The sequence below is a fragment of the Chrysochloris asiatica genome, unplaced genomic scaffold, assembly GCF_000296735.1.
Source record: "Chrysochloris asiatica unplaced genomic scaffold, ChrAsi1.0 scaffold00040, whole genome shotgun sequence".
In the NCBI taxonomy this organism is placed as follows: Eukaryota; Metazoa; Chordata; class Mammalia; order Afrosoricida; family Chrysochloridae; genus Chrysochloris; species Chrysochloris asiatica.
Window position 1 is genome coordinate 16,970,966 of NW_006408558.1, and position 12,780 is coordinate 16,983,745.

Below are 12,780 nucleotides of genomic sequence, written 5' to 3' on the forward strand. Positions count from 1 at the left end.
TGTTATCAGGACTGATTGTGAGGGTTGGAAATCTAAAGGTGGACATTTTGTAACAAAGAGGGGAGTGATTAATTTATCAGCCTAGGAGCAGAGGACCCTGGGACCATCAATGGAGAAGAGCAAAGAGCGGAATCCTACCCAGAGAGGCAGTGAGGCCTGGGATGGAGGCAGAGAAGACAACGTCAAGAGATGGTGGGGCTGGGGGCTCGGGATCAGGAGATAGAAAGGGGCTGAGGACTGTGGTGGGAGGGGGGTGCAGGTTTACAGGGTACACCCCTTGGTTGGATGAGGATGCATGGACAGGATGATAACTATGCCAATGAAATGATGGATGATGGAATGAATGTAAAGCTGATGTTCTCCCATGTAGACTGTCACACAATTCACAATAAAACATTGGAAAAAAAAAGAAAACCTACACAGGAAAAAAAAAAAAAAAAAAAAAACCCACATCATTACTGGTGACAAGACATGAGAGTAAAAGAGCCTGAACATAAAAGGCAGACGAGCATGCAAGTACAGGGTACGGCAGAGAATGGATGGAAATATCCTCAATTGCTGACCGAGAATATGTTCAAAAGTCAGCCATCAGCTGGAAAATTGATGCTTACGATTTTCTAGCATTCTCAAGGGTCAGTACTGGAACACTATCAGGAAAAAGGCTTACCAATCAACAGGGCTCCTTACATTGATATGCTCACTGAAGAGCGGAAGTCTAAAATTTGTATTAAACGCAGAGGACTGCTATCCAAGGACATTGTGATCTTGCATGACAAAGCATGTCCACGCACCTCTGCCCACACTGTTAACACTCTGGAAATACTCTGTTTTGAGGTGTTAAAGCATCCCCCTATATATCTTGCTCCATTGGACTTTCATATGTTGGTCTTCAAGGATGAAGATTCACCTCTGATGAAGAAGTGAAGACAGCGGTGCACTCGTGGCTCACAGCTCTGCCTAAAATATTTTTTATTAAGGGACTATGAAAGCTTGTCGACAGATCGACAAAGTATATTAAAAAGCAAGGAGATTATATTTTAAAAAATGATGTATTTGTCTTTTCTACAAGTTGATTAAAATGAATTCTTCAGCCAAAAAAAAAAATATATATATATGACTGAATTGTTGAAGGCAGACCAGTGTGCTCCATAAACCTTCGCCCAAATGCCAGTTTTTGCTGTCGAGTCACTTCTGACTCCTTGTGACCCTGTATAGTTTCCAAGGCTAACCTTGCAGTTAGCAGTCCAGCATTTATCCCACATCGCCACACTTTCACCCAAATCACAATAAAGCGATAAAATGAGGTAAGTAAATAAAAAGAGGGCCAAAACAAATGCTATTCCAGGTGGTCCAGCCTCTTGGCCGGAGTTCAGCCCCAGGAAGACTCAATCATGTCTCGATGTGGTGACGGTACAGGTTGTCTCTTTCCAGGGCCTCAACACTTGCTGCCAACCAGACTGGCCCCTGAGGTTCCCAACCTGGCACCCTGGTACTCTGAAGCTCAGACTCGCCACGGTGGTCAAAGGCACCTCTAACATGAAAGCCGATTCCACTCAGCATGTCCATTTATTCTTGGACAGCCTGTTAATGTCCCTCACCAACTGAAACACAATTAAAACTGGCTTTAATCTCATGTCAACTATTTGAGCTAAAAAAAGAATGCTTTCCCCATCTCAGCAAATTCTGGGGTTTAAGAATCCCTGGTCATCAAGTTGATTCCAACTCACAACCACGCTCGAGGACAGAGCAGAACTGCCCCATGGGGTTTCCAACACTGATCTCTTTACGGGAACAGATTGCCACATCTTTTTGCCAAGGAGCAGCTGGTGGGTTCGAACCACTGACTTTTCAGTTAGCAGTCGCGTTCTTAAACATTGTGCCACCAGGGGACACAAGAGGGAAACCCCAAAACAGAGATAAACCCAATTTCTTAACTACAAGTCATAACCCCAAGGACACATCCTATCTGCTTATCTCTGGGATTTTAGTTGTTGTTTTTTCAATTAAATGAACTTTTGTTTTGGAGTAATTTTAGATTTATAGAAAAAGTTGCAAAGAGAGTATGCACAGCTCTGAGGCACTCTCCACCCGGTCTACCTCAGTGCCAACGTCATCAGAAGGGCCCATCACTAGCCAGGACCTCAGCTTTGGTGAGATTGAGGGGCGCCTCCAGGAGAGAGAGGATCACAGTGAGCGCACCAATGGCTGTAACACATCAAAGATGGCGCAGGACCGAGTGTGGAAGGGCTCCCCATTCCTTCTGTCCTAAAGCAGATCTTGTTACTACTTCCCACTCCAGTTCTCCCTTCCCATCCCTGCTGTCCAAGTGGGGCACCCCTGGCTGGACATTTATGTCCCCAAGTAGCTCCTGAACCACAGGCCCATCACCTCCTCCTCTCCAGCCAGAGAGTCCACTCGTTGGCACGCAGCCCCCCCAGACTCACCGATGACCTTGGCCACGTTCACGGCTTTCAGTCCCATGAGGTCAGGCAGCTGGTCGATGATGACGTCACGGCTCGCCTTGACCTTGTGCACACGCTCGATGCTCCGCCTCTGCCAGTCGGTCCAGTAGATGAAGTCTCCCAGCAGGGTGAACCCGAAGATGTGAGGGAGCTTGTCCTCCAGCAGTGTCCGCCTCTTTGTCCCATCGACATTGATCACCTGTGGACAGGAGAGGCACAAACCTGGGTGATGCCACCAATCGCTGCAGGAGCACTGCCCGAGTGGTGCTCCATGTGCCGGGAAGCCCGCTGCCCGAGACAGGACAGGCCACTGTGGTGCTGTGGTTTTCTCTGTAAAGTGCCAGGTGGCATGAAAGAGAGAAGAGGAAGGACTGGTTGGTCCGAAGTGTGGTGAGACCTGGGGACACCTGAGCCCATGGACAAGGACAGAGTCACCGAGGGCTAGAGCTGAGAGTGAAGCACCCAGATGATATGAAGTGAGGGGAGACGCACAAGAACACCAAAAGTTGTACATGTACTCATTCGACCTAGCCTCGATGGCTTGATCAGATCTTGACTAGAGGAAGATTAAAAAATGTTTTTGATAAAGGCAACAAGTGTAAATTGCTATAATTTGATGAATTTGACCTATACTTATAGATATAGTAGCTCAAAATAGCAATTGAGAGGGAAGGAGTCTTCACATCAAGGATCAATCCTATCCTCTCTGTATACAGGGTTTATAGGGACAGGAAACTTAGACATTGGCTACCTAAAATGAGGGGGTGATAAAGGCACCAAGAGACTGGCTTTCAAGTTTTTATGAGGGGGTCTAGTTTCAGAGTGTGTGTGGGGGAAGGTATAATCCCCATTGAATAGTTTTCATTTTGTCTAGAAGGGTCTGGTGAAAGGAGATGGGGTTAAGATTCTTATGAGTAATTGTTATTACGACTAATTTGGGATTGTCACAATTGTAAAAGTAGAAGTTTTGTAGGAGAGACAAAGTTTGGCCATCCTGGCCTCCAAGGAGCACTCTGGCTGCACTCCTTCCAACACAGATCTGTTGGTTCTTTTGGTAGCCCATGGTACTTTCAATATTCTCCTCCAACTCAATGCATAACTCAAATGCATCAATTCTACGGTCTTCCTTATTCACTGTCCAGCTTTCGCATGCATATGAGGTTACTGAAAATACCATGGCTTGGATCAGGCGCACCTTAGTCCTCAAGCTGACATCTTTGCTCTTCAACACTTTCAAAAGGTCTTGTGCAGCAGATTGGCCTAATGCAATACGTCGTCTGATTTCTTGATTGCTGAAACCCTACACAGGGTCTCTATGTGTCAGAACCTACTGGATGGCACTTAACAACAACATTCTTCTAATAAATGATTTCGTTTCTTTGCAATGACTAAAACAACAGCTTTGTTTGGCCCAGATTTACGACACTATTTTATGTAATGCTTTGTTCAGTATTTTTGTGTTTCTTCTGACATCGGGAAAGAGAAATGGTTTGTTTTTCCTTTTGAAGTATTTCAAACTTCGAATCAGAATATAACAGATACTTTAAGTACTCACCAAAAAGATATAGAAAATAGATGTGACTATTTTGTCATATTAAGATACCTCCACTTTTAGAACTAAATCTCAAAGACATAAAGTCTCTTCTTCCAGATGAAACAACAATCTTGAGTGTAAAATACATGGCGGTGGTGGTGGTGTGCCCAAGTCAGTTCTGACTCATAAGAATCCGCTTCAGGGTTTCGAAGGCTGTAACTCTTGACAGAAGAAGACAGCCTCGTCTTTCTCCCATGGAGTCTCTGGTGGATTCAAACTGCTGACCTTGAGGTTAGCAGCCCAATGTGTAATCCGTTATGTTACCAGGGTTCCTGGATTTCTCCGCTGTTAAGTGCCATCAAGTTGGTTCCGACTCAAAGCAACCCTTTAGGATTTCTAAGGAACGGCCGATGGATTTGAATTGCTGACGTGTGGTTCGTGGTCCAGTGTTGATCCTACAGTGCCACACCAGGAAGCCTTTGATGACTAACATTGTTAAGTGCCGTTGAGTAGGTTCCGACTCACAGCGACCCGTACAGGATTTTTGGAGGAGCAACTGGTATGTTTGAACCACCGATCTTGCAGTTCAAACCAACGACCTTGCAGTCAACTGCTTATCATATAGCCCATACCAGGACTCCACAATATATATGGTAGCATAGTGGTTACAAGTCGGGCTGCCAACCTCAAGGTCAGCAGTTAGAAACTACCAGCTGTTCCACAGGAGAAAGATGAGGCTTTCTGTTCCCGTAAAGATTTACAGCCTCGGAAACCCTGTACAGGGTCGCAATGAGTTGGAAGCGACTCCACAGCACATAACAACAACAACAACATATATTCAGTAGCCATTTGAAGTGTTGAGGTGGTTTATGAAGGAGCAATAGATGGTTAGAAACATTGTTACGTTGTTGGTTAAGGTGGTGGTGGTAACTCACTACCTCGGAGTCAACTCTGCCTCATCACCACCCCTGTGACAGAGCAGAGCTTTACAAGAACAGAGTACCAAGTCTTCTCCCCATGGAGCCGCTGAGTGGGTTCAGACCTGTAATTGGTAATGGGGTGCTTAACCATTGTGCCACCAGGGCTCCTTGGAAACCACTCTGGTAGCGTAGTGGTTACGAATCGGGCTGCGAACCTTAAGGCCAGCAGTTCGAAACTACCAGCGGTTCCACGGGACAAAGATGAGGCATTCTGCTCCCGTAAAGATTTACAGTCTCGGAAACCCTGTACAGGGTCGCTGTGGGTCGGAACTGACTCGAAGGTACTTAACAACAACAACAACATCCTTACAATACACACATGTGTCTCCATGGATGAGGGGGCTTCCAAAAGTTTGTGGAAACATTCCATTCTCTCTCTATTTTTAAAAATGTTTTATTGTGAACTGGGTGATAGTTTACATGGGGGAACATCAGTTTTACACTCATCGTTTCAGTTCAATGATTACAATTTCCTCTGTGCATCATCATTCAACAGTATTTATTTCTATTCACTCTGTTTTTGGGGAGTGTGGTGGGGGGTGTACACAAAAACACTCAGGAATATATAATCATTTAAACAACCCAAGGGCACATCCTGCCTCCTGCCGCCAGCATACAGCCTTTCTCTTTCCACGAGTCTGGAAGCCTCATCTCTGCCTCCATCTCTGGTGTTGCTGCTTCTCTTATTTCATTGTCTCTTGATTCCATTTTTCCACTAGCGTTTTGGAAGCCCACCCCCACCCACCTTGCATGCTGCATACTTGCATACAGACACATCAGAGTTACAAGCCAGCAGGCCCCTGTAACAAAGTTCCCACCATCACACGCACTCTCGCCTGCTGTGCCCAAGATTAAAAAAAAAACACTCAATGCTTTTCTTGAAAAAGCAGTGCTGATGAAAAACATCCACCACAAAAGTCACCAAGGAGAAAAAGCCTGTCCAACAAACAAACAAACAAAAAACGCCTTCCCAACCTGGGACACACCAAGACACATAGGATCAGACGTGTTTCTGCCAAGACATGAACCTAGATACACTCATGTTAAAAGGGCAATAAATGCTCCAGCCATCAGCACAGGATGAAAGAGGCAGATGTAATTCCAAAAGATTCAGCAAGCTTCCTGCAGCCAGACTCGCTGAAGAACTCCAAGCGCTCCGTGGGATATGTGAGCGGGAAGACAGCGAAAAACCCAAGACGGACCAGAGGCGTGCTTGGCAGAAGAGGTTTCAGTTCTCAGTGGCTGGATGGGGACAGGGAAGACAGCTCTGCGTCCAGAGCCCCACCCCAGGTGCCCTGTATCCCTGGAAAAGTCCCTGTGCATACCTCAGCTTCTGACCGAGGAATGAAGACACCTGGACCTAAAGACACTCAGGGAACTCAGTGAAGACCAATGCCAGGGTCCCAACCTGGAGCCATTAACTCTTTTGTGACACATGGAACAGATAGCACCCACCAACATTTTCAGTCGCTCAGGTTTCTTGGGAAGCTGTGCTATCCCAGTTGTAGTACTGGTTGCCACCTGGTGGGGACCTGTGTAACTGCATGAGTCTGAAGAGATGGGTCTCACCACATCCATCCTACCATGGGAAACTACTTGGGACACATGTGTCCCACATAATTGTCTCAAAAGCCTAATTACCTCAGAAATTATTACCCCACCCTTGATTTCAGCATACCTTTCATTATTGAAAACACATGGTACCAACCAAAAATTCAACATGGAACATAACTTGATTATGAAAAGGTTACATCAGAATTGAAAGGCCCAGGGTCCACGTTCAGGACTGTAGCTCTCCCAGGTGATTCTCTGGTCCGGCCAGGTGAAGATGCTGGATTAGACGGTCCCTTGTACCATGAACTGGGGAGCTGAGGCCCCACCTGGGAGTTGGTGACCAATTCTGTGCTGACCTCCTACCCTATGCCTGGCCCCTTCCTTGTCTTCCTGAGGTGCATGCTCATTGGATGAAGTTAAGTCTAAAAACATCTATTAACATTCCAGGTCATGCAAGCACCAGTTTATTTCCAACAAACATGTTTTAACTTGTCTCTGGAGACAAGTTCTCTCAGTAATAAATACACTTGTCTTAGCCTCATTAGGTGCCTTCCCCCCCAAAAAAAAAGGCTCAATCAGAACCGTGGCTTCTAAGGGGATCTGCTGACCAGTTCAATTCACGGCACAGAGGTCAGCTCAGAAGCGTATAGCGTCTGTTTCTTGAGATTCCAAAGAGGTTGTTTTGATGTATTTTTCATAAAGGGCACAGGATGATTATAAGGGTTTATTAGTATGGTCTTTTTTGGTTTCTTATAGCAGTGTTTTATAGTTTGCTTTGTATAAATCTTTTTTTATTCGGATTAGATCTATTCCTAAGTAGTTCACATTTTGGGTGATTATCGTCACTGACACCGATTTCCTGATTTCTCTTTCAGAGTTCAACGTGTTAGTGTAAAGGCATACCACTGATTATTACATGCTCAGCTTGTTCCCTACCACTTGGCTGAATCATCCAATGAGTTTCGGTAATTTTCTGGCTGAGTCTTTGAAGAAGTTTAAAGAAAATGGAAAAGCGAACCGGTGAAAAATAAGGCCAGGAAAATTTTACCAAGGAATATTTTTTGTTGCTTCCATCATGACAATGTACCTGCTCATTCTTCGAGGGGTAGCAAGGGCTGTCCTTCCAGAATTACACCGGGAAACCTTAGTCCATCCACCGTCTACAGCCCTGGCCTTGCACCATGTCCCTTCGGACTTCTTTTTAAGCCCTACATGCAAAGGACATTGGAACACAACTGGAGTCCCTCGAGCATGCCAAAACCACCCCTTGACACACAGTATGAACTGAAGAGCACAGAATTCTTCTGGGAAGGGTTGAAGAGATAGAAACACTGTCTTCAGAAGTGTACAGACCCAGATGGAGGATGTGTTCAGAAATAACAGCTTCACCTTTTGGTATTTTGTTTCATAAGCATTTCTACACTTTTGTGGTACTCACAATTGTTGCTGTGTTTGAGCCCACTTTTGCTGTCACTGTGTAAGTGACTAGGCATGATACCCATCTCCAGGGACTGGCCCCTCCTGATCACATGTCCAAAGTATCAGAGTCAAAAATCTCACCACCTTAGCTTCTCAGGAGCATTCTGGGTGTACTTCATCCAAGACAGATGTGTTTGATCTGGAAATCCATGGTACCTTCAATAAGCCTCACTAATGCTGATGGTGGTGGTAATGTGCCAACACGTCGGTTCTGACTCAGAGCGACCCTGTATAGGGTTTCTGAGGCTGAAAATCTTGGCAGGAGCAGAAAGCCTCATCTTTCTCCCATGGAGCAGCTGGTAGATTCGAACTGCTGGCCTTTCAGTTAGCTGTCCACTTTATAATCCACTAGGCTACCAATACCATAATTCAAATGCATTGATTCTTCTATAGTCTTCCTTATTCACGGTTCAACTTTCACATGCTTATGAGTCAATTGAAAATACCATGGCTTGGGTTAGTCTTCAAACCGACATCTTTGCTCTTGGACACATTATAGAGGTCTTGTGCAGCAGATTTGCCTAATGCAATACATCATTTGATTTCTTGACTGCAGCTTGATTGTGGACCCAAACAAATTCAAGTCTAATAACTTAAATCTTTTTTTTCACTTTTCATGATGGTATTTACTGGTCTAGTTGTGAGGATTTTTGTTTTCTTTACACTGATGTACAACCCATACGGAAGGCTGTGATCTTTGATTTTCATCAGTTAAGTATTTCTTTCTGATGCAAGTCCTCTTTGCTTCCAACAAGCAAGGTTGTGTCACCTATGTATCCAAAGTTGTTAATAAGCCTTCCTCCAATTCTAATGCCACGCTCTTCTTCACATACTCCAGCTTCCTGGATTATGTGTTTAGCATACAGATTGAATACATTTGGCAAAAGAATACAACGGTGGTACACAGCTTTTCTGATTTTAAACCATTCAGTAACTCCTTTTTATGTACAGGCTTCTCACGAACACAATTAGGCATTCTGGTATACTCAGTCCTCACAATTCTACCCGTAGTTTGTTACAATCTACACAGTCAAATTTCTTCACATAAGCAATAAAGCACAAGTGAACTTCTTTCTGGCATTCTCTGCTTTCAGTCAAGATCCATCTGACATCAGCAATGCTATCCCTAGTTCCACATCCTCCTCTGAATCTAGCTTGATTTCTGGCAGCTCTGTAACTGTTTCTGAATTATCTTGAGCAAAATTTGACTTGCATGTGATATTAACGATCTTGCTCAATGATTTCTGCATTCCGGTGAGTTACCGTAGGGACATAACAATGGATCTTTTCCAATCGGTTGGCTAAGTAGTTAGTTGTCTTTCAAATTTCTTGCCATAAACAATTGAGGGCTTCTTTTTGTTGTTGTTAAGTGCTATCAAGTCTGTTCCAACTCACAGTGACCTCCTCCTTATGTGAGCCAAATGAGGTACCAAAGGAATGTATCTGCCACTTAAATTATACAAATACATGGAAAATAAGACTACATGTTATTCAGGCTTACACCCATGTGGTCAAGAAGCATTTTTCAATCGCTGGGAAATAAATCGCCAAATTCACAACAGGATTCAATAATACTGACAATGATACAATGATACTGTTATGAGCTGGGATGGCAGATACATGAGTCTTTCTGTGTTAATATCACTTTTGTTAATATCACTTCCTATTCTGAAACTGCCTAAGACACAGGAATTAGCAAAAGCAGCACAGGAGGTCCCATGTAGTGCCCCTCGCCCAACAAAAGCATAGCACATTGTCCAAATCAGGAAACAGACGTTGCACAGGGCTGTGTACTCCAGAACAACCCTCAACAAGGCCTCTTTGTCAGAAAGCTCTCATAACACATTATTTGTTCGAGGATTCCATTTGGCCAAATGACAGAGGCTGACAGTGACCAGGTATCTAGGCTGTCACTAATCTGACTTGTGCCCTGGGACCTGCAGCCCAGTGGGAACCAGAGGCGGTAGGGCAATTCCAACCCCCCACCTCTATCGATCGGATCCCCAAAGTGGCACTGAGGCCTGCAGACAGCTCACCTCGATCTTGTCTGTCTTGGCGTCTCCCCAGTAGAGTTTTCCCTCCTGCAGGTCCAGGGCCAGGCCGTTGGGCCACCCGAGGGAGGTGTTCACCAGGACACGCCGTTCCTGTCCATCCAGGTTGGCACATTCGATTTTGGGGTTCTCGCCCCAGTCCGTCCAGTACATGAGCCTGGGGAGGAAGCAGAGGTCAGCAGTGGGCTCTCTGGTCTCAATCTCTAATGCACCCGCAGCGTACGACCAACACCGTTTGCTCCCCAGCCTTCCCCCATTACAAGGGGGAGAATCTTAACAAGGTACCAGCTTGACCAGGTCTGGCTGTGTGACCCTGGGCCAGTCACTAAACCTCTCTGTGCTTCATCCTTACCCCTTGGAGTGACCTGAGGCTGAAAGAACATGGCCCATGGTAGGTGCCACATGAGTACCACTCTTATTACTATCATAACTTACCAATGAGGAAACAGAAATGCCACACCCAGGCTTTCTGGAATATTCTGTACATGTGCACACATTTTGTGTGGCCTGAGGACCACCATCAGCAGCAGCAGCAGCTGGGAGCTTATTAGAAATGCAGGTTGTCAGCTCAGCCCAGACCTCCTGAACCCAAACTCAGTATTGATGTTCTTGTGTGTGTGTTTGTATGTGGGATGTATGTGATGTGTGTTCTGTGTATGTGATGTGTATGTTATGCTGTGTGGTGTATACAACTGTGTATGTGGTGTGTATGTTGTGCTGTGTGGTGTATATAACTGTGTATGTGGTGTGTTTGTAAATATGACAGTGTGATGTATATGCATGCGTGTGGTATGTATGTGTGTGTGGTATCATGTGTGTATTGTGTGTTGTGTATGCTGTGCCCCTCCTTACCTGTTGTACTAGAACATTCTCTCGCAGGTCTGTGTAGCCTGGCTCCCCAGCTTGCTGTGGGTTGAACTCTGGCCCCGAGAAATGAGTGTCATAAATCCTAACCCCGAAGCCGTGTTTTGAGAAGAGAGTTTTCTTTGTTATGTGCCACAGGAAGGATTGTGTAGGGTAAGTTTTGGAGAGTGCAGTGGCTCCAAGCGATATAAGCACTGGATTGCAAAACCACAAGGTCCATGGTTCGAGCACACCAACCACTCCAAGGGAGAAAGATGAGGCATTCTGCTCCTGTGAAGAGGTAAAGCCTCTGAAACCCTATAGAGGGTCACCATGAATCAGAACCAACTGGATGGTACTTAACAACAACAAAGCTTTTCAGCAGGGCTGTGAACCTCTTCACCCCAGCTGGACGCCCAACTGAGAATTTCCTTCCTAATCCAGAGAGACGAAACTGGAACCTACATTTAAGCGCAGTCCTAGGTGACTCTCATCGAGTTTAGGGTCTTTTACTCACCTGGGGGTCTTGTGAAACTCTAGATTCTGAGTCAGTCTAACTGAGGGGGAAGGCAAATTCTCAGCAGGCCATCAAACTCAAATGAACCAGTTTGAAGGCCTGGCTTTGAATTGATCTCTTTTGAGATACAAAGAACCAATGAACCAAGCAAACCTCCCCACCACCGTTGGGTGGACAGCAACTCACAGGACACTGTGAGCTGCCCCACGGGGTTTCCAAAGCTGTCATCTATGGAAACACCACATCTTTCTTCCACGAAGTGGTTGGTGGATTTGAACTGCAGACTTCTACCTTAGCAGCTGAGCGCTTAGCTACTGATACCACCAGGGTTCCTTAAGCAGGCTCTACGAAAGCACACATGGAAGGGAAGAGAGACCACGTGGTCACCAAGGAACCCAGGAATAGATGCTGACTTCTCCCAGAGCCAACACACAGAAAACCTTCCCTGAGAGCCGGCGACCTGTGCTCAGTCTCCTAGCCTCCTGAACTCTGAGAGTTAGCTAAGCCTGCTCATTAAAACCACCATGGGATATTAAAAGTTTGTGTCGGCTTGACCGGGCCAAGATTCTCAGTGGTTCAGCAGTTAAGACATATCAACGCCCTCCACGATGAGTCCTGATCTGATTCATTACCTGATGTGTTGTACGTTGTCTGTCACTTCTAAAGCCAGATGGAATCTATAGGATTAAGGTCTATCTTGAGTCAAACGCTCTTAAGATATCAAAGAAATTAAACAGGACAAGCAGGGCTCAAAGGGACCTCCTACCAGCAAGAAAGGCCAGGAGTGGAGTGTGTCCTTTAAACCTGAAGTCCCTGCACAGAGAAGATGCTAGGTTGAGGAGAGATTGATACCAAGGTGTATGGAGATCTCCAAGGAATCCCAGGCTAACAGATGCTGAAGCGCAACAAAGACCTTCCCCCAGCTGGTAAAGGCAGAGAAAGCCTTCCTCTAAGAGGTGACACTCTGAATTTAGACTTCTAACCTTCTAAACTGTGGGACTCCTGACATGGCGCTGTAAGATAAGCACTGGACTGCTTACCATCAGGGCAGCAGTTCAAACCTGCCAGCCACTCTTTGGAAACCCTCTCTATACAGGGTTGCTATACTTGATGGCACTTAACAATAACAACAATCAAGAGAATAAATTTCCATTCATTAAAGCCACCCCTTTGTGGTATTCTGTTATAGCAACTCTAAGGACCTAAGAAGAAGCTCTGGTAGCATAGTTCAGCAGTTCGAAACTACCAGCTGCTCTGCGGGAGAAAGACATGGCGTTCTGCTCCCGTAAAGATTTACAGCCTCGGAAACCCTGTACAGGGTCGCTATGAGTCAGAACTGACTCCACGGCACACAACAACA

General features: G+C 45.5%; 1 protein-coding gene across 1 annotated transcript in view; it reads right to left on the reverse strand.

Moving 5' to 3' along the window:
- Positions 1-12,780, reverse strand: part of LRP5 (low density lipoprotein receptor-related protein 5) — an 84,539-nt gene that overhangs the window by 41,118 nt on the left and 30,641 nt on the right. Inside the window, exons 6-7 of the mRNA XM_006860833.1 lie at positions 10,046-10,217; positions 2,445-2,661 (exon numbers count right to left, since the gene is read on the reverse strand). Of these exons, the coding sequence (XP_006860895.1) occupies positions 2,445-2,661; positions 10,046-10,217 (389 nt within the window). The remainder of the gene's footprint in view (positions 1-2,444; positions 2,662-10,045; positions 10,218-12,780) is intronic.